The following is a 21031-nucleotide window of genomic DNA, read 5'->3' as shown; positions in this document are numbered from 1 at the left end:
GAAGTGAGTGTGAAGCCTCACAGAATCAGAGAAAATTTACAGCACAGAAGGAGGCCATTCGGCCCATCGTGTCTGTGCTGGTCAAAAATGAGCCGCCCACCCTAATCCCACTTTCCAGCACTCGGTCCGTAGCCCTGTCGGTTACAGCACTTCAGGTGCACATCCAGGTACTTCATAAATGAGTTGAGGGTTTCTGCCTCCACCACCCTTTCAGGCAGTGAGTTCCAGACCCCCACCACCCTCTGGGTGAAAAAAAAATTCCTCAGCTCCCCTCTAATCCTTCTACCAATCACTTTAAATCTATGCCCCCTGGTTATTGACATCTCTGCTAAGGGAAATAGGTCTTTCCTGTCCACTCTATCTGGGCCCCTCGTAATTTTATACACCTCAATTAAATCACCCCTCAGCCTCCTCTGTTCCAAAGAAAACAACCCCGGCCTATCCCATAGAACCATAGAAAAGATTCAGCACAGAAAGAGGCCATTCGGCCCATCGTGTTCGCGCCGGTTCGAAGAACAACCAGGTGCCCATTCTAATCCCACCTTCCAGCACCCAGTCCGTAGCCAATCTTTTCTCATAGCTAAAATTCTCCAGTCCTGGCAACATCTTCGTAAATCTCCTCTGTACCCTCTCTAGTGCAAGCACATCTTTCCTGTAATGTGGTGACCAGAACTGTACACAGTACTCAAACTGTGGCCTAACTAGTGTTTTATACAGTTCCAGCATAACCTCCCTGCTCTTATATTCTATGCCTCGACTAATAGGGAGATGTTTAAATAGTTTATTTTTGTCTAAAGTTGTGTTCAATGTTTTTTATTTGCAGATGAATTGATAGTAAATTTGTTTTGAGTGTAAGGAGGGTGTTTGTTGCTGCATCACAGTACATGAGCTAAATGCTTCAAAACACGGCAGGACCACGGGCACTGATAGATCTCAGCATCTGCCAGACGAAGGGTAATGTTAGCTCATGCTTTCAGCTTTGATATTCTGCTAATTTATATAGCAGTACTTTATAATAAGTTATTCTTTCTGCAGTCAGGGATTTCTCACTGATATTGCCTAAATGTTTTCAGGTTAGAAGCAAATATTTCTCTAAGTTTATAACTCAGTTGCAATCTTGTTAACCCTGAAAGTTTCCTGATTTTTGTCCTGTATACTTTTTCACCTTTTCCCTGCTACTTTTCCCTTGATATTTTGTCTCAGTCTTGTACCTGAGCGCCCCCCCCCCCGCCTTGGCCGTACAACCTGATGTGTGATTGTTGTGGGTTGATGAGTAGTTTCTACAATCACTGGGCCTTTTATTGCCCTGTCAGTCCTGTATTTTTAAAAAATTCATTCATGGGATGTGGGCATCACTGGCGAGGCCGGCATTTATTGCCCATCCCTAATTGCCCTTGAGAAGGTGGTGATGAGCCGCCTTCTTGAACCGTTGCAGTCCGTGTGGTGACGGTTCTCCCACAGTGCTGTTAGGAAGGGAGTTCCAGGATTTTGACCCAGCGACGATGAAGGAACGGCGATATATTTCCAAGTCGGGATGATGTGTGACTTGGAGGGGAACGTGCAGGTGGTGTTGTTCCCATGTGCCTGCTGCCCTTGTCCTTCTAGGTGGTAGAGGTCGCGGGTTTGGGAGGTGCTGTCGAAGAAGCCTTGGCGAGTTGCTGCAGTGCATCCTGTGGATGGTACACACTGCAGCCACAGTGCGCCAGTGGTGAAGGGAATGAACGTTTAGGGTGGTGGATGGGGTGCCAATCAAGCGGGCTGCTTTGTCCTGGATGGTGTCGAAATTCTTGAGTGTTGTTGGAGCTGCACTCATCCAGGCTTGGGCTCATGAGTGGCAAGTAACATTCGTGCCAGGCAATGACCATCTCCAACAAGAGAGAGTCTAACCACCTCCCCTTGACATTCAACAGCATTACCATCACCGAATCCCCCACCATCAACATCCTGGGGGTCACCATTGACCAGAAACTGAACTGGACCAGCCATATAAATACTGTGGCTACGAGAGCAGGTCAGAGGCTGGGTATTCTGCAGCGAGTGACTCACCTCCTGACTCCCCAAAGCCTTTCCACCATCTACAAGGCACAAGTTGTGAGCAGAGCCAGAAAGCACTGGCATTTGCAAATATAAGGTGCACTTTGAATTTGGTGAAAATGGTCACTGCCCAGACACACTGTGTTGCTGTGGGGTTTTGGGCAGACTGTGCAGGATTGGAGGTATGAAGTGTTTGCATCAGGATGGCAAGGGTTGGAGTGCAAGTGAGTTGTGACCTGATGTGGGAGTTTTTGCCGAGGCCAGTGTGTGGAGTGTGTGGGGCATTGGGCATGGTGTGGGGCACTGGGCAGGGTGTGGGGCATTGGGCATGGTGTGGGGCATTGGGCATGGTGTGGGGCACTGGGCAGGGTGTGTGGGCACTGGGCAGGGTGTGTGGGCACTGGGCAGGGTGTGTGGGCACTGGGCAGGGTGTGGGGGCACTGGGCAGGGTGTGGGGGCACTGGGCAGGGTGTGGGGGCACTGGGCAGGGTGTGGGGGCACTGGGCAGGGTGTGGGCACTGGGCAGGGTGTGGGGGCACTGGGCAGGGTGTGGGGGCACTGGGCAGGGTGTGGGGGGCACTGGGCAGGGTGTGGGGGGCACTGGGCAGGGTGTGGGGGCACTGGGCAGGGTGTGGGGGCTTTGGGCAGGGTGTGGGGGCTTTGGGCAGGGTGTGGGGGGCACTGGGCAGGGTGGGGGCGCAGGCGCAGTGCCAGCTGATGGGGGGACTGAAATGCGCAGGCGCGCTGCGCCTCCCCGTGGCCCTCGCCCTCCGCGCAGGCGCAGTGCTGCTGGCTGTCTCCTTCACCTGCCCTCTCGGAGTCGCGCTACGGATCGGCAGGAGGCACCGAGGCTGCAGGTACCGGGGCCCGGCCCGGCCCGGGGAGGGGAGGGGGTTCCCGGGGCGGCGGACCCGCCCACAGTGGGGAGGCTCAGGGAGCCGAGGGTAACGCGCTGGGGGCGTTGTGAGCGGGCCTGGAATCCCTGGTCTTGCCCAGGCCGGGCCGGCGCTGCATTGCCCGGGGCCCCTCGGTCACCCGCCGCGCTGTTCGGTGCAAAGCCCCGAATGGGGTGATGGGAGCGACAGGCACAGGCCTCAACCCCCTCCCTTCCCCTCATCCCCCCCCTCATCCCCTCCCCTCCCCTCATCCCCTCCCCTCCCCTCATCCCCTCCCCTCATCCCCTCGCCCTCCCCTCATCCCCATCCCCCTCATCCCCATCCCCTCATCCCATCCCCTCCTCCCTCCTCTCCCTCCTCCTCATCCCATCCCGCCTTCCCCATCCCTCCCTCATCCCTCCCATCCCCTCCTCGCCCCCTCCGCATCCCCTCCTCTCACCCTCATCACATCCCCTCCTCTCCCTCATGCCCAGCCCTCCACGACTGCCCTGCAACGCCATGACCCTGCAAGCCCAAGACCCGCATGCCCAACCCCAGCCCCAGCCCTCCACACGCACCCCGCACCCCTCCACAACTCCCCCCCTCCCCCTCCCCTCCCCCCTCCCCGCCCCCCCTCCCCTCACCCCCCTCCCCTCACCCCACCCTCCCCTCACCCCCCCCTCCCCTCGACCCCCACCCCTCCCCTTATCCCCTCCCCTTATCCCCTCCCCTTATCCCCTCCCCTTATCCCCTCCCCTTATCCCCTCCCCTTATCCCTCCCCTCATCCCCTCCCCTCATCCCCTCCCTTATCCCACCCTCCCCCTCACCCTCCCCCTCACTCACCCCCTCACTCACCCCCTCACCCTCCCCCTCACCCCCTCCCTCACCCCCTCCCTCACCCCCTCCCTCACCCCCTCCCTCATTCCCCCCCTCCCTCCCCTCATTCCCCCTCCTCCCTCCCCCTCCTCCCTCCCCCTCATTCCCCCTCCTCCCTCCCCCTCATTCCCCCTCCTCCCTCCCCCTCATTCCCCCTCCTCCCTCCCCCTCATTCCCCCTCCTCCCTCCCCCTCATTCCCCCTCCTCCCTCCCCCTCATCCCCCTCCTCCCTCCCCCTCATTCCCCCTCCTCCCTCCCCCTCATTCCCCCTCCTCCCTCCCCCTCATTCCCCCTCCCTCCCCCTCATTCCCCCTCCCTCCCCCTCATTCCCCCTCCCTCCCCCTCATTCCCTCCCCATCATTCCCTCCCCCTCATTCCCCCTCCCTCATTCCCCCTCCCTCATTCTCCCCCTCCCCCCCCTCCCCCCTCCCCTCCCTCCCCCCCCCTCCCCCCTCCCCTCCCTCCCCCTCCCCCTCCCCCTTTCCCCCTCCCCCTTTCCCCCTCCCCCTTTCCCCCTCCCCCATTCCCCCTCCCCCATTCCCCCTCCCCCATTCCCCTCCCCCATTCCCCCTCCCCCATTCCCCCTCCCCCATTCCCCCTCCCTCATTCCCCCTCCCTCATCCCCCTCCTCTCATCCCCCTCCTCTCATCCCCCTCCTCTCATCCCCCTCCTCTCATCCCCCTCCTCTCATCCCCCTCCTCTCATCCCCCTCCTCTCATCCCCCTCCTCTCATCCCCCTCCTCTCATCCCCCTCCTCTCATCCCCCTCCTCTCCCTCTCCCTCCTCTCCCTCCTCTCCCTCATCCCCCTCCTCTCCCCCATCCCCCTCCTCTCCCCCATCCCCCTCCTCTCCCCCATCCCCCTCCTCTCCCCCATCCCCCTCCTCTCCCCCATCCCCCTCCTCTCCCCCATCCCCCTCCTCTCCCCCATCCCCCTCCTCTCCCCCATCCCCCCTCCTCTCCCCCATCCCCCTCCTCTCCCCCCATCCCCCTCCTCTCCCCCATCCCCCTCCTCTCCCCCATCCCCCTCCTCTCCCCCATCCCCCTCCTCTCCCCCATCCCCCTCCTCTCCCCCATCCCCCTCCTCTCCCCCATCCCCCTCCTCTCCCCCATCCCCCTCCTCTCCCCCATCCCCCTCCTCTCCCCCATCCCCCTCCTCTCCCCCATCCCCCTCCTCTCCCCCATCCCCCTCCTCTCCCCCATCCCCCTCCTCTCCCCCATCCCCCTCATCCCCCCCATCCCCCTCCTCTCCCCCATCCCCCTCCTCTCCCCCATCCCCCTCATCCCCCTCCTCTCCCCCATCCCCCTCATCCCCCTCCTCTCCCCCATCCCCCTCATCCCCCTCCTCTCCCCATCCCCCTCATCCCCCTCCTCTCCCCATCCCCCTCATCCCCCTCATCCCCCTCCTCTCCCCCATCCCCCTCATCCCCCTCCTCTCCCCCATCCCCCTCATCCCCCATCCCCCTCATCCCCCTCCCCCCTCATCCCCCTCCTCTCCCTCATCCCCCTCCTCTCCCTCATCCCCCTCCTCTCCCTCATCCCCCTCCTCTCCCTCATCCCCCTCCTCTCCATCATCTCCCTCATCCCCCTCCTCTCCCTCATCCCCCTCCTCTCCCTCATCCCCCTCCTCTCCCTCATCCCCCTCCTCTCCCTCATCCCCCTCCTCTCCATCATTCCCCTCCTCTCCCTGATCCCCCTCCTCTCCCTGATCCCCCTCCTCTCCCTCCTCATCCCCTCCCCTCCCTCCTCATCCCCTCCCCTCCCTCCTCATCCCCTCCCCTCCCTCCTCATCCCCTCCCTCCTCATCCCCTCCCTCCTCATCCCCCTCCCTCCTCATCCCCCTCCATCCTCATCCCCCTCCCTCCTCATCCCCCTCCCTCCTCATCCCCCTCCCTCCTCATCCCCCTCCCTCCTCATCCCCCTCCCTCCTCATCCCCCTCCCTCCTCATCCCCCTCCCTCCTCATCCCCCTCCCTCCTCATCCCACCCCCCTCCTCATCCCACCCCCCTCCTCATCCCACCCCCCTCCTCATCCCACCCCCCTCCTCATCCCACCCCCCTCCTCATCCCACCCCCCTCCTCATCCCACCCCCCTCCTCATCCCACCCCCCTCCTCATCCCACCCCCCTCCTCATCCCACCCCCCCCCCCTCTCTCATCCCACCCCCCCCCCCCCCTCCTCATCCCACCACCCCCCCCCTCTCTCATCCCACCCCCCCCCCCTCTCTCATCCCACCCCCTCCCACCTTGTTGCAAGTTTCATACATCCTGTACCAACGGTCACTGTTTTACTATCTTGGGATGTGGGCGCTGCTGGCGTGGTTGGCATTTATTGCCCATCCCAAATTACCCTTGAGAAGATGGTGGTGAGCCGCTTCCTTGAACTGCAGCAGTCCATGTGGTGAAGGTGCTGTTAAGTAGGGAATTCCTGGATTTTCACCCAGAGACAATAGTAAATTATGTGGAAGTCGAGATGGTGTGAGAGTTGGAGGGGAACTTGGAGTTGGTGTTGATTTGGGTTGAATCTTGTTGAGTAATTATTAGTAAACTAGGTTTTTTGCGATCAGTTGCCCCTTCCTGAGTGGAGTATTGATGTGAGGCTTGGGGTTGCACAGCCGGTTGATTGATATCTAAAAGAGAGACGTTTGTGCTTTGGGTACTGCCATTTTGGGACACTGTCTGACCCAATGCTTACACTGTTTCCTCTTTCTTGGCTGACTTAATTTTCAGTATTTGTCATTTTTAATGATCATGAAAGTGAGGTGATGTCACTGCTGGGAAATGGGGCACTTTCTATTTAAGGCAACCAGTGTCTGCACCTAATCGAGCTGTATGTAATCTGCTGCAGAGTAAAGCTCCCTCTGCATCAGATACTCCCAGGGCAGGTACAGCACGGGTTAGATACAGAGTAAATCTCCCTCTACACTGTCCCATCAAACACTCCCAGGGCAGGTGCAGCACGGGTTAGATACACCCTGTGGCAACTCTGAATGATATTGCCCAGTGGTGCTGAATGTTGGCAGTTTTGTGTTGTATAGCCCCATTAGGAACTGGACTCAGACTGCTTAAACTTAACTCACGGACTCGTGCAGCCAACAGACAGAGTAAACTATTATCCCGCCAGTCAGAGCTAGATTTGAACTAGTTGCCAGCAGAAAAAGGCCAGTGTCTATCCCACGGTGCCACCCAGTTCTGCAGTATCTTTCTAATCTGATGGCACTGGCTGTGACATAACCATAGTTTGCTCCATCAAACTGTTTGCCTGCGATACACCCCAGAGTCTGCCTGTTTCGGGGTGCTTCTCAGCAGCATGGGAGGGTGTTTAAATAGACTTTGTACAGACTGAAAAGTCTGTAATCATACTGCTGGCTTGCCAGAGGAAGCACTTGGGGAAAGGAGTAGGTCATTCAGCTCCCGGAGCCTGTTCCGCCATTCAATGAGATCATGGCTGATCTTCACCCTAACTCCATCCACCCGCCTTGACTCCAGATCCCTTAATACCCTCGGCTAACAAAAATCTGTCTCTATCCAATTTAAAATTGTTAATTGAGCTTGTATCAAGTGCTTTCTGTGGACGAGTGTTCTCCACTTCTAGCACTTTTTGCATGAAGAAGTGTTTCCTAACTTCTGTCCTGAGTGGCCAGGCTCTGCACATGTCTTCAGTAAGGAGATTTCAGACCCAATATTCCTGTTACAGAAATCCTAGTGACAGTACTGATGGTACTATGTGTTGTCTCCCGTTTAGTTTTAAACTTGTAACAAAACCCTTTAAAAATGTAATTGCCTCTTGCCAATTACTTATAATTTTCTGGTAAGAGTTGGTGAGAAGTTGGGTGGTTCATGGCTGTAAACAGTTCCACTCTCAGCTACTAACAGGTGGAGAGCAGGGCTGCTCTACTTCTTGGAAGCAGGTTGCCTGACTGCCCTGGAGGGTTCAGTTGCTGGGGTTTGGCTGGCACTGAGTGAAAGAATTGACCGTTTCTCACTGAATAGAAGGGTGTTCACATTGCTGAAGTTTGTCTCCTTTTGAATCCTGGGAACTGGTGCATTTGACAGTTTCTGTTTCACTTTGATAAAAGTCCATTTACTGAGCAGTGTCAGGTGCTGAAAGGTTTAATTGGGTCTGTGGACTTCAGACTCATCACCGGGATATTAGTCCAGGGCTGTGGGTGTAGGTGTGTGAAGTTTCCCTACTGCGAAATGGCGACTTGTAAACGATATCCTCAACAGTACGACTGTACCGGTGCCCTGTAACACTCGGGTAAAGCACAGATCAGTTGTTGTGGTGGCACTGCTGCAGGCAATTTAAAATGAGGAACTGTGTTGCACCACATTGTTCTAAGTGGGTTTACGTCTGTGTTACAACAGCAGGTGGAGGAATTTCAAGGATACGTTACTATATTTGTTATAATGTGGAGTTTCAATGCCAGAGTGCATTGGTTTGAGAGTGCTGCTGCTTAAAAGGTGCACTGGTACCAATACAACCAGTAAGTGTTCATATTGAGATAGCTGTGTGATCTGTACCACTGGAAGCACTGACATTTGGTCAATGGGTAGCAGTCTGGTCCTTTTAAACTCTGGAGCTGTACCGTGGCAAATGATGAACTAATCAACGACAGCGATGTGCTGCAGTGAAGGGAGGAAGGAGTTGAATCTATTGACCTGTTGAAATTCTGTTTTTGTGGCCTAATGGTTTGTTTTCTTTCCAAAGGCAGAATGTCTGTCCCACCATCATACGCAGACCTGGGGAAATCTGGCAGGGACCTCTTCAATAAAGGATATGGTGAGCAGCATTTTTTTTTCTCACTTGTTTTGAAACGTGTATCAGAGGTTATGCATGAGTTGGGTATGTCATAAATTTGGTTTTGTAAAGTGATCGGTTTAGTCATGGCATGAGAATCTGGCAACTCGCTTCATCTTAGACAAGAGAAAAAGATTTACATTCTTGTAGCAGATTAACATCTCTCAAATATCGAAGTGCTTCACATATAATAAAGTGCAGTGACTACTGTTACATAGGAATACCTAACCCTTGGACATGAGTGGAGAGTGGGCTAAATTCCCCACTCTTCCCCGTGACACATTCTGGTTATGCTCCCAAGTAAACACGAAAGGAGATAAAACAGTACATTTGTTGCATGGAAACTTCACTTCCTGTGCGTACCAGTGACGACCACGTACCCAGTAGTGGAACCAAGGGGGCAATTGTGATCTGAAGTGGTGCCCTGGAAATGTTGGCAGTGGGATAATCGGTTGACTGCCAGTGACTTTCCCAGGTTGGTTTGGTGTGTATTCTGTGGATATATTGCTGTGGTTTTCACACTCTCTCTTGTAATACGTGGATTTCAATTTATCGTTGATGCTCAAGTTTGTGAATTTACTAATCAGCTGTTCATGTTCCTCGCTTTCTCTGACTGACTGTTCACACCTGGTTCAGGTAACAGAGACCACACTAAATAATTTGCCCTCTTGCCCCACCCTCTCCACCCAAGAAAAATTCCCGTGGTGCATGAACTGCAGCCAAGTTCACTTAGAAACGTGATTCATGTTGTGGGAACAACATTTGGTCATGCAGCCCATCGAGCTTTCATCAGCTGTGGATCTGGATCAATTCCCTGTCTTTTCTCCATATCCTATAATGCTGTTACTCACCGGGTAACTAGCTATCTCCCTTTGGAACACCTCAGTTGATTAGCGCCTGGTCGTCTGGGGCAGTTTGTTTCACGTTCGACATGATGCACCGAGAACATATTCTTGGATTCTCTTTTAACCAGCTTAGCTCGAAATCTAAGATTTTATCCCCTTGTCAAGGGAAGAATCATTTCCTCTTTGTCCTATCAATTCCCTTTGTTATTTTAAGTGCCTCAATCAAATTATCCATTGAGTTCCTGTGGGGGAAATATAATCCAAGTTTACCACATCTCTCATGATGACTTGGTTCCTTCAAATCAGGTTCCGTGGTGATTCATTTGTGGACTTTCTCCAAGGCCAGCATATTCTAATGAGGGGTGCCAAAATGGAACACAGTATTACAAATGAGGTCCAAACAGTAATAATTCCTTGTTTTTATATTCTTTTCATCTTGTGATGAAGCCCAGCAACCATTTGCTTTTTTGATCTCTTTTGCATGTTTTTAATGAAATGTATGAGGACTCCTAAATCTGCCCTTCAACGCTTCTACATTTGGATTATTCCTCCATCTGGCATTCTTGCGTCCTAAGTGTACGACCTCTCACTTCTTGCATTGAATTGCATCTGCCATCTCTTTTCCCACTGCATAACCTATGTCCTTTTGCAATTCTCTGCTCTCATCACAATTCACTGTGTGAGTGAGTGAGAAAAAGAGCCAGGACCCATCGCCAGTCTCTGGGTGTTACCACTTGTTCTGGCTGCCAGGCTGAGAGTGTCCCTTTTATTCCAATTCCCTGTTTCGTATCCAAGCCATGAGATTGCCTCAGTTTTAGTTAGCATTGTATTGTGGGTAACCTGATCAAGCACCTTTTGAAAATGTGTGCGATGATCTGCCGTTCACTGATCCTCCTCCACCCACCAGCTGGGATTCTGCCCAACAGCTCACTTAGGCTAGTTGTACATGACTTCTCTGTCACAGAGCCTTGCTGACTCTCCCTAATCAGCCAAGATTTTTCCAAGTGCTCACTCCCTGCCTGTGGATTCTAGCAGTTTCCCCACTGCTCACCGGCCTCCAGTTACTGGGATAACTTCACGGATACAATGCAAACAAGATGACATCTAGTCATGGAAATTGCATTTGTCCTGTCGAATTGATGTGACTGTGGAAAATTGTTGACCCTGTGTATTGAGGGAAGAGTGGGTGGAAATGTTAAAATGACTAATGAAGTCCAGGGATTCTGATGTCGTAAATTGGGAGAACAAAACTTTATGGAGTTTCAGGATGATGGGATCTCAGTTGATATTCAAGGAGGGAGTGGTCTTAGGGCAGTATTTTTTTGTTCAAGCTGCACTGTCTTTGTCAAAGGGATTATAAAAAAAATATATTCCATTTCATTTTACAAATGGCAGCCTTGCCTTGCCATTTCCTTCCCTTCCCTCCACTCCAGCGATGCAGACAGCGAGGAGAAGCTACCTGTGTTCTGGAGTTACTGAATTCATTTTAATGAATTGGCCTGGAAGCCCATCGATAGCCCCTGGTTCTTGGGAGAACATGCTGATATTCCCCTTTCTTTGAAGTCCCTCACCGTCTGGATCAGTCGGCCTCCTCCCAGTCAGTCTTCACAATGTCATCATTGCTTGGAGTAAAAGCAGAGGAAAAAAATTACCAACAAACCCCCCCCAAAAAAAACCAAACCCTGCTGGGTAATGAAGCAAATCACTGTTCTTTCTGACTTTGACGGCAGGTGGATAGTGACCGTCTCTACATAGTTTGCCCTCCTCCCCCCCTCATCCTCACATCATTTGGTTCTCTGAGTAACTGCGACTGTCCCAAGAGCTGATTTGTGACATTTGGCCTGAATGTTGACATTGAGGAGGGGAAGGACACTAACTTGGACAGGGTACTGAGCCTGATGCTGATTGACAACAGCAGAGGCAATCACTGAATACTTCATGTTCAGTTAAGACCACGTGAGTTAGTTCAGACTCATAAATTCTTTCCCACCAGTACCAGTACTGCTGATATAAGTACTTGGTGCTGATGCAATGATTCTTTATATAGTAACAGTAACTTATGTTTTGGAAAGAGATCCTGAGAGTGATGCTTGGCTTTTCAAGTCATTACGAGTGACTGCACGCACCATTCGTATAAGGAATTCTGTCAGTAGCAGCCTCTCTCTGCCCCTGTAGAGATTTGAGTCTGCCATGGGCTTAGAATAGAAAATTGAGGGGAACCCCAATAGGTGGTGTTGGCTAGAATTTGCTGTGGTAGATCAAAAATTAGCTGGTACATTGAATAGTGGATTGGGTTTATGCAATAACGCCCAGCTGTTTGCTGGATCCTGGGTATTTGCAGTATGAACTGTGTATTTTCGTCACTGGAATTTCAGTAAGGTGCAACATACTGTCCATTTGAACTGTGAAAAGTACCCAGCAGTACAATTCTAGATTATGCATTACACACTTGCGTTGTGTGGAGAGAGTATTTTGAGCTGGGTAACACTGGGGTGAAGTACTGTGGGGACAGGGCTGTCTCTGGAGGTGGGAGCAGGTTGAGAGGATGAATTAAGAGCATGTTGCACTTCATTCATCGTATTGGGTTTACTGATACTTTAGCTATGATGTATTGGCAACAGCCCAGTGACGATACTGCTGTTAACGTTCTTGCCCTCTTGGGCTGTGTGCTGTGCTGTATCATGGTTGAAAGGTTGTGGAATGGAAAGCAGCTTCTTCCTCAATGAACATTGGAACAGGAGGAGGCCATTCAGCCCCTCGGGCCTGTTCCGCCATTCAATCAGATCATGGCTGATCTGTATCTTAACTCCATCTATCCGCCTCAGTTCCGTAGCCCTTAATACCCTTACCTAACAAAAATCCATCACTCAGTTTTGAAATTTTCAATTGACCCCCAGCCTCAACAGCTTTTTGGGGGAGAGTGTTCCAGATTTCCACTGCCCTTTGTGTGAAGAAGTTTTTTTCTGACATCACCCCTGAAAGGTTCAACTCTAATTTTAACATTGTGCCCCCTTGTTCTGGGCTCCCCCCACCAGAGGAAATAGTTTCTCTCTATTCACCCTATCAAATCCTTTGATCATAAGCACCTCAATTAGATCACCCCTTAATCTTCTACATTCAAGGGAATACAATGTAGTGATTATTCAACTAGTGGATGAATAAAAAGGGTCCTTTTGACCTCCAGCTGCATAGTGTTCTGACACTAGCGTGATGCCTGGTGTGTCTGCCTCTTCAGACTAGTGAACTAGAAAGATAAGGGGGCTCCGCGCTCACTGTGGGCTCCATCCATGGATGCCTGAGTGTTGGCGAAGGATTGATTTTATATATCCAGCATTGTTGGACTTTATTTCCTCCCAGGAAAGTGTGAGGTTATAGGTAAGTTCTCTTTGGTGTTTGTTTCCTTTTTAGTTAGAATTTGTTGAACTGTGTGCAGTGAATGCTAACATGCTGCTGTTCTCATTCATTAGGGTTTGGTTTAGTGAAGCTGGAACTCAAGACCAAATCATCGAGCGGAGTGGTGAGTGTCATAGTTAGAGAGAAGCAGATGAATTGAGTCAAATTCTGTCCTCGGTACTGAGAACTAAAATCCACTGCAGCAAAGAGGCCGGCAACGTTTTAATCAGAGGGAGAAACAAGATGAAAAGATGGAATAAAGAGGCGGTACAGAACGAGTTGGTGATAGACCAGCTCGTGGCCATGATAAATTTAATCTTCACCAGACGAGGCTTCTCTACAGGCTGGTAGAGTCGCTGCAGGTCACAATTTCACATCCGTTGTGATCAAAGAACAGCAGTGAGAAAGGTCTGGTAGGTGGAGGGTGGTGGAGTATTGTAAGAAAGGACTCGGGGAGAATATAACTCTGAGCTACACTTAGACACTGGGACGCCAAAGACAACTGTGCAAACCCGAGAGTTAGCAACTGCTTTAATATTTATACATCAAAATTATTACAATTGGCAAAAAATAAACTGAAACTGGGTTGATTTGGATCAAATGTTTTTAATCAGGTTGAAGAACTGAAGCAAAATTAACTTCTTCAGACTTAAATTTTGAGTTTTCTCTGCAGATGCTTCCCCTAAAGTTACAACAATATTTGTCTGTCCGTGCTTTCATAATCCATCAACTCTTAAACTTCCACAACCATCTGTTGAAAGGTGTTTCATTGGCTGGAGATTTTTGAGAGCTGTACATATGTAGTTACGTTTGGTGCAGAAATGCTGTCTTGTTTCATTGGACTTAAAATATGACCATTGCTGCTGTGAGTATGCCTGGTCCAGCAGAGGGGAGAATGCCAGTCTTGTGTCTGGGGTCCTGTAAATACTTAGGGATGTGATGCTGGAGTGGGGGGCATTGAGGCTGAGTTTCTGCCTGTGACCTACAACCCTTGCACAGTAGTTTCTTGTGCTGTTTTGTTAATGAGGTTCTACTACATAATAGGAGCACACTTTCAGAATCAGGACAGCTGCACTCTGAGGGCAGGGTGAAATAAATAGATAGAATTGGTCAAATGGTACCCACCAAAAATTTGTACATCAGACATCAATGAAGCCCTTTGTTGCATGTCCATCTGTTGTATGTTGTCCTTCAATACTTGTGTAGAGACCTGATCTCACAGCTGGTTTCTAACATACTTTCTTCCTCTTTGCTTTCTCTCTCCTGCTGCTTGACCCTGCTTGTGCTGGATTGCTCGATCAGATGGTAAGATAGTGTTGCCTGAATCCATGTGCCCACTCTCACCCTTCTCCCTCTCTCGTTCTCCCTATTCAACATTTAAGAAGCACGGTGTCTGGGTTTGGAGAGCATTTCATTAATTTTCCTCCAATGTAGCTAATGTTGTGAGTTTGCCGTACTCCTCTGGCCAATGTTTTGTCACTAATAACTCTGATGGGATAGTCCTGGAGTGAGGAGAGACAGGAGGAAGTGCAATAAATTGGAGGGGAAGATTCCCTTCAAATCCAACTGTTTTGCTCATTTGTAGCGGTTAGATTTTTATTCATCTGGGCTGTGCTCAGTTTGAAACCCCAGCTATTTTAGGAAGGGGAAGAGATGAGGAATAAATGTCTCTTGAAAACATCGATCTATGGAATTGGTCTGTCCAGTGGAAGACTAGTTTGTTTTCTTTCAGGATTGGATTGTTTATATCAATTTGCAGAATGGTTGGCCTCCCCTCCTTACCCGTGTAAAATTGTTCGATTGCTGTTCCTTGAAGGTGTGATTACAAAGATGTAGGTATTGTATTTCAGACCAGCATGAGAGCTCAGTGTCACTCCCATTCTTTAGACTTGCCTTTCTGTGTTCCAGTTACTAACATTGGAATGTCGCTGACAAAATTCCAAGTGTTTTGGTCCTGTTGCTGCCACCCTGTTCCACACGCTGGCTTTGTGTCGTTGGTGTTGGTCCTTTTATTTTGCTTTTGAGAAACCTGGGCCCCAGCATGACACAGGACCAGGGTTTAAATGTGAGTAATAGTCACGTCGTACTATACAGAAGAATGAAGTCCCCATATCAGCCTGCAACCCGCAGTTCCCAGTATAGCACAAGGGAGTTATGCTAGATTTTTTTTGGTGTTGAGAAAGTTTGTTAGAAACATGGTAATTTTTTGTTGTTGTAACCATTATTGATGACACAAGTTAGATGCTTGGAGACCAGTGTCTCAGCAGCACTGCCCATGACGCACTTAAAACTGCAATCTCATAGTGGGGAGAATGGACACAGATCTGAGCCATCCTACTCCAGTACGCTGTGAGCAGTGCTTCCTGGATACGCTCGCACTAAACTCCCACTTCCACAAAACCATGTATGGAAAACTGAACGGAAAAGAGCAGAATAGCTGGGAATCCCCAGCCAACAAAGAGGGACTAAAATCAAACTAGAAAGACTTGACATTCAAGTCCTGAGGCTGGATATTTGGAGAATTCCATTTGTGCTGTGGACCAATCTCCTGCTCCTTGCGACAGGGGAGACGTGATTGTCAGTGGGACTGTGAGCACTGGGGAGATGTGTAGTTCAGTGGATAGGAGGGAACGGAGAATCCGCAGCGAGCTAGTCGTCTTCACACCTCTGGAAGGCAGCTCTAACAAAGGTACAGGTGTCGGTCACCTTAAGTGATTTGGCCATCCTCCCTACAGTTAAAGGTCATAAGAAGTTGTGTCTGATGTGAAAGTTGGATCAGAGTTGTGCCGATTGAATAGATGAAAATATTTAAGTGACCACCCTCTTTTCCCCCCCCCCCCTGTCCCTGTAGATGGCTCAGTGGGTAAATGGGTGAATACATGGCCTGGTACTGAGTTGAGGACGTGAGGAAGACCCTAATTCCCGATTTGATTACCAGCATGCTGCATTAGCTGATCTCAGGGTGGATTTTAGGGGGTGAGGAAGTGTCGGCTGGGGTGCTGGCTCCTACATCATGGCTGACCTATATCTTAACTCCATTTACCTGTCTTTCCTCCATATCCCTTAATACCATTGCCTAACAAAAATCTATCAATCTCAGTTTTGAAATTTTCAATTGACCCCCAGCATCTGCAGCTTTTTTGGGGGGGGGGGGGGGAGAGAGAAGAGTGTTCTAGATTTCCACTCCCCTTTGTGTGAAGAAGTGCTTCCTGACATCACCCCTGAACGGCCTAGCTCTAACTTTAAGATTGTGCCCCCTTGTTCTGGACTCCCCCACGAGAGGAAATAGTTTCTCTTGATCGACCCTATCAAATCCTTTAATCATCTTAAACACCTCAATTAGTCCAGGCTCTGAGGAAGAACAGCCAATTGAGAGAGTTGCTGGAGAGGTGTTGGTGAGCATGAAGCCATATCTGCAGTTGGGGTGGGAGAATCCAGTAAGATCACCCAATTATTGTTCGCTATAGTTGCTAAGCTTGCCAAGCAATTGTCTTGTTGCAGCGATGGCCCATCAACATTTAATAACTGAAAACACCTTGCAGACTCTTGGTGAAAGTGACTGGGCGCTGCCATGGGGCTGGTGAATGGGAAAGTGACTGGGCGTTGCCATGGGGCTGGTGAATGGGAAAGTGACTGGGCGTTGCCATGGGGCTGGTGAATGGGAAAGTGACTGGGCGTTGCCATGGGGCTGGTGAATGGGAAAGTGACTGGGCGTTGCCATGGGGCTGGTGAATGGGAAAGTGACTGGGCGCTGCCATGGGGCTGGTGAATGGGAAAGTGACTGGGCGCTGCCATGGGGCTGGTGAATGGGAAAGTGACTGGGCGCTGCCATGGGGCTGGTGAATGGGAAAGTGACTGGGCGTTGCCATGGGGCTGGTGAATGGGAAAGTGACTGGGCGTTGCCATGGGGCTGGTGAATGGGAAAGTGACTGGGCGTTGCCATGGGGCTGGTGAATGGGAAAGTGACTGGGCGCTGCCATGGGGCTGGTGAATGGGAAAGTGACTGGGCGCTGCCATGGGGCTGGTGAATGGGAAAGTGACTGGGCGCTGCCATGGGGCTGGTGAATGGGAAAGTGACTGGGCGCTGCCATGGGGCTGGTGAATGGGAAAGTGACTGGGCGCTGCCATGGGGCTGGTGAATGGGAAAGTGACTGGGCGCTGCCATGGGGCTGGTGAATGGGAAAGTGACTGGGCGTTGCCATGGGGCTGGTGAATGGGAAAGTGACTGGGCGCTGCCATGGGGCTGGTGAATGGGAAAGTGACTGGGCGCTGCCATGGGGCTGGTGAATGGGAAAGTGACTGGGCACTGCCATGGGGCTGGTGAATGGGAAGGGAGGGTCCGAAAGGTTGTTTTTATTTTTCTGTCTGTTTTCTTTTTTCAGGAGTTTACCGTCTCCGGGTCTTCAAACACTGACACAGGCAAAGCTACAGGCAGCTTGGAAACCAAATACAAGCTGAAAGAGTATGGACTCACCTTCACAGAGAAATGGAGTACTGACAACCACCTGGCCACTGAGATCTCCATCGAAGATCAGGTGTGTACACTGCAACGCAGGTTGGGAGGGCAAAGAAGAGTTGGCTCATGGAGTCGTATTGGAATGTTAATATTATGGTTTTGTACAGTGTGTAGTCTGGCAATGGACCAGTTCAAGGTTGAAGTGAAACCTAGGCAGTTTGATCGACTTTATTTTAATACTTTGACATTAGGGAGCAGAGCTGTTCTGGCACGTTCCACACAGCGTGCCTTCAGCCGTATCCAGATGAAGTTACAAATGCCTCCCAGAGAGTCGTGAATCTTTGGAATTCTTTACCCCAAAAAGCTGAGGAGGCTGAGTCATTGAATACATTCAAGGCTGAGTTAGACAAATTTTTGATCAGCAAGGGAGTCAAAGGATATGGGGAAAAGGCGGGAAAGTGGATTTGAGGCACAATCAGATCAGCCATGATCTCATTAAATGGCGGAGCAGGCTCGAGGGGCCGAATGGCCTACTCCTGCTCCTATCTCTTATGGTCTTATGACCTCCTGACGTGCGGTGTGTCCCTGTCCATGCCTGTGTGCATTATTTAAAGAGGAGCATTGTAGAAAGTTAAGCACCAGAGCAGTCCATTTGGCTGTGTATTTTCTACACGTGAGCAATCTGTCTAATCTCACTTTCCTGCTCACTCCCCGTACACTTTAATGCTGCACTTTTTTCAAGCAACTATCTAATTCCCTTTTGAAAGAGTTTGTGGACTCTGCTTCAGCAATGGCTTGTGATTGAAAATTCCCCATTCGTGTAAAGACATTTTTTCATACACGGCATTCACCCTACAGCTCGGGTTGTTAGGCACATCTTACTTTAACAAACGGTTGTTCTTTTGGCTCAGTAATTACTGACTGAATTTTAGTAACGATCCATCCATGTCACTCACAACAGCTTGCCCTCAGTGTTATGTTGCTTTTTCACCTTGGAGACTTGGCTTTAAATCCAACTCACATTTATGGGATTCTTGTCTCCTGTCTAAAGCAGGTGTTGGGGTCCTTTTGTGAAATGAATTGGACACTGCTTCTCAGTGGGTACGACTCCCCAACCCAAACCATACTTCATTGCTGCTTGACATCTAATTGGCCAGTGGGAAATGGAAAAATTCACCCAGGTGAAGCAGAGTAGAGGGAGTTTTACTTTAACCCACGGGAGTGCTTAATGGGGCAGTGTAGAGGGAGTTTTACTCTATCTAACCCGTGGGATGGGGCAGTGTAGAGGGAGTTTTACTCTATCTAACCCGTGGGATGGGGCAGTGTAGAGGGAGTTTTACTCTGTCTAACCCATGGGATGGGGCAGTGTAGAGGGAGTTTTACTCTATCTAACCCGTGGGATGGGGCAGTGTAGAGGGAGTTTTACTCTATCTAACCCGTGGGATGGGGCAGTGTAGAGGGAGTTTTACTCTATCTAACCCGTGGGATGGGGCAGTGTAGAGGGAGTTTTACTCTATCTAACCCGTGGGATGGGGCAGTGTAGAGGGAGTTTTACTCTGTCTAACCCATGGGATGGGGCAGTGTAGAGGGAGTTTTACTCTATCTAACCCGTGGGATGGGGCAGTGTAGAGGGAGTTTTACTCTATCTAACCCGTGGGATGGGGCAGTGTAGAGGGAGTTTTACTCTATCTAACCCGTGGGATGGGGCAGTGTAGAGGGAGTTTTACTCTATCTAACCCGTGGGATGGGGCAGTGTAGAGGGAGTTTTACTCTATCTAACCCGTGGGATGGGGCAGTGTAGAGGGAGTTTTACTCTATCTAACCCGTGGGATGGGGCAGTGTAGAGGGAGTTTTACTCTATCTAACCCGTGGGATGGGGCAGTGTAGAGGGAGTTTTACTCTATCTAACCCGTGGGATGGGGCAGTGTAGAGGGAGTTTTACTCCATCTAACCCGTGGGATGGGGCAGTGTAGAGGGAGTTTTACTCCATCTAACCCGTGGGATGGGGCAGTGTAGAGGGAGTTTTACTCTAACCCATGGGATGGGGCAGTGTAGAGGGAGTTTTACTCCATCTAACCCGTGGGATGGGGCAGTGTAGAGGGAGTTTTACTCTATCTAACCCGTGGGATGGGGCAGTGTAGAGGGAGTTTTACTCCATCTAACCCGTGGGATGGGGCAGTGTAGAGGGAGTTTTACTCTGTCTAACCCATGGGATGGGGCAGTGTAGAGGGAGTTTTACTCTATCTAACCCGTGGGATGGGGCAGTGTAGAGGGAGTTTTACTCTGTCTAACCCATGGGATGGGGCAGTGTAGAGGGAGTTTTACTCTATCTAACCCGTGGGATGGGGCAGTGTAGAGGGAGTTTTACTCCATCTAACCCGTGGGATGGGGCAGTGTAGAGGGAGTTTTACTCTAACCCATGGGATGGGGCAGTGTAGAGGGAGTTTTACTCTATCTAACCCGTGGGATGGGGCAGTGTAGAGGGAGTTTTACTCTATCTAACCCACGGGATGGGGCAGTGTAGAGGGAGTTTTACTCTAACCCATGGGATGGGGCAGTGTAGAGGGAGTTTTACTCTATCTAACCCGTGGGATGGGGCAGTGTAGAGGGAGTTTTACTCTGTCTAACCCATGGGATGGGGCAGTGTAGAGGGAGTTTTACTCTATCTAACCCGTGGGATGGGGCAGTGTAGAGGGAGTTTTACTCTATCTAACCCACGGGATGGGGCAGTGTAGAGGGAGTTTTACTCTAACCCATGGGATGGGGCAGTGTAGAGGGAGTTTTACTCCATCTAACCCGTGGGATGGGGCAGTGTAGAGGGAGTTTTACTCCATCTAACCCGTGGGATGGGGCAGTGTAGAGGGAGTTTTACTCTATCTAACCCACGGGATGGGGCAGTGTAGAGGGAGTTTTACTCTATCTAACCCACGGGATGGGGCAGTGTAGAGGGAGTTTTACTCTATCTAACCCACGGGATGGGGCAGTGTAGAGGGAGTTTTACTCTATCGAAGCCGTGGCATGGGGCAGTGTAGAGGGAGTTTTACTCTGTCTAACCCACGGGATGGGGCAGTGTAGAGGGAGTTTTACTCTATCTAAGCCGTGGGATGGGGCAGTGTAGAGGGAGTTTTACTCTATCTAACCCACGGGATGGGGCAGTTTTACTCTGTCTAACCCACGGGATGGGGCAGTGTAGAGGGAGTTTTACTCTATCTAACCCACGGGATGGGGCAGTGTAGAGGGAGTTTTACTCTATCTAACCCACGGGATGGGGCAGTGTAGAGGGAGTTTTACTCTATCTAACCCACGGGATGGGGCAGTTTTACTCTAAGCCGTGGGATGGGGCAGTGTAGAGGGAGTTTTACTCTATCTAACCCGTGGGATGGGGCAGTGTAGAGGGAGTTTTACTCTATCTAACCCGTGGGATGGGGCAGTGTAGAGGGAGTTTTACTCTATCTAACCCATGGGATGGGGCAGTGTAGAGGGAGTTTTACTCTGCCTTACCTTGGCGAGCTGGATGCTGACATTAGATGCTGTTTGCTGTGCTGTGTTGCAGAATTGGTGCTGTTTGCCTCTGTGGTGTGGGTTGGGTAGCCCAGTGGCTGGAACTCTCCGATTGGCAATACAACGACTCCAGTGGCAGTGACATCAATTGGGACAGTTTGAACATGCTGCTTTAATTAAGGACCCGTGCTTTTGGTCAGTTTTTGACGTGTATTGGTTTATTGTTAATGTAAAATACTGTGGAAGAGTTGGT

At 50.8% G+C, this 21031-nt stretch overlaps 1 protein-coding gene across 2 annotated transcripts in view; it reads left to right on the top strand.

Annotated features, from left to right (window-relative positions):
- Window positions 1-2789: 2789 nt before the first annotated feature.
- Window positions 2790-21031, top strand: part of vdac3 (voltage-dependent anion channel 3) — a 36586-nt gene continuing 18344 nt past the window's right edge. Inside the window, exons 1-4 of one of the 2 annotated variants that reach the window (XM_068001386.1) lie at window positions 2790-2891; window positions 8494-8565; window positions 12896-12945; window positions 17204-17356. In XM_068001386.1, the coding sequence (XP_067857487.1) occupies window positions 8499-8565; window positions 12896-12945; window positions 17204-17356 (270 nt within the window). In that variant the 5' untranslated portion in view covers window positions 2790-2891; window positions 8494-8498. The remainder of the gene's footprint in view (window positions 2892-8493; window positions 8566-12895; window positions 12946-17203; window positions 17357-21031) is intronic. The other variant, XM_068001387.1, reaches the window with a different exon arrangement.

Source organism: Heptranchias perlo, chromosome 20 (genome assembly GCF_035084215.1).
Source record: "Heptranchias perlo isolate sHepPer1 chromosome 20, sHepPer1.hap1, whole genome shotgun sequence".
Classification (NCBI taxonomy): domain Eukaryota; kingdom Metazoa; phylum Chordata; class Chondrichthyes; order Hexanchiformes; family Hexanchidae; genus Heptranchias; species Heptranchias perlo.
This window is presented reverse-complemented; position numbering and strand designations above follow the sequence as displayed.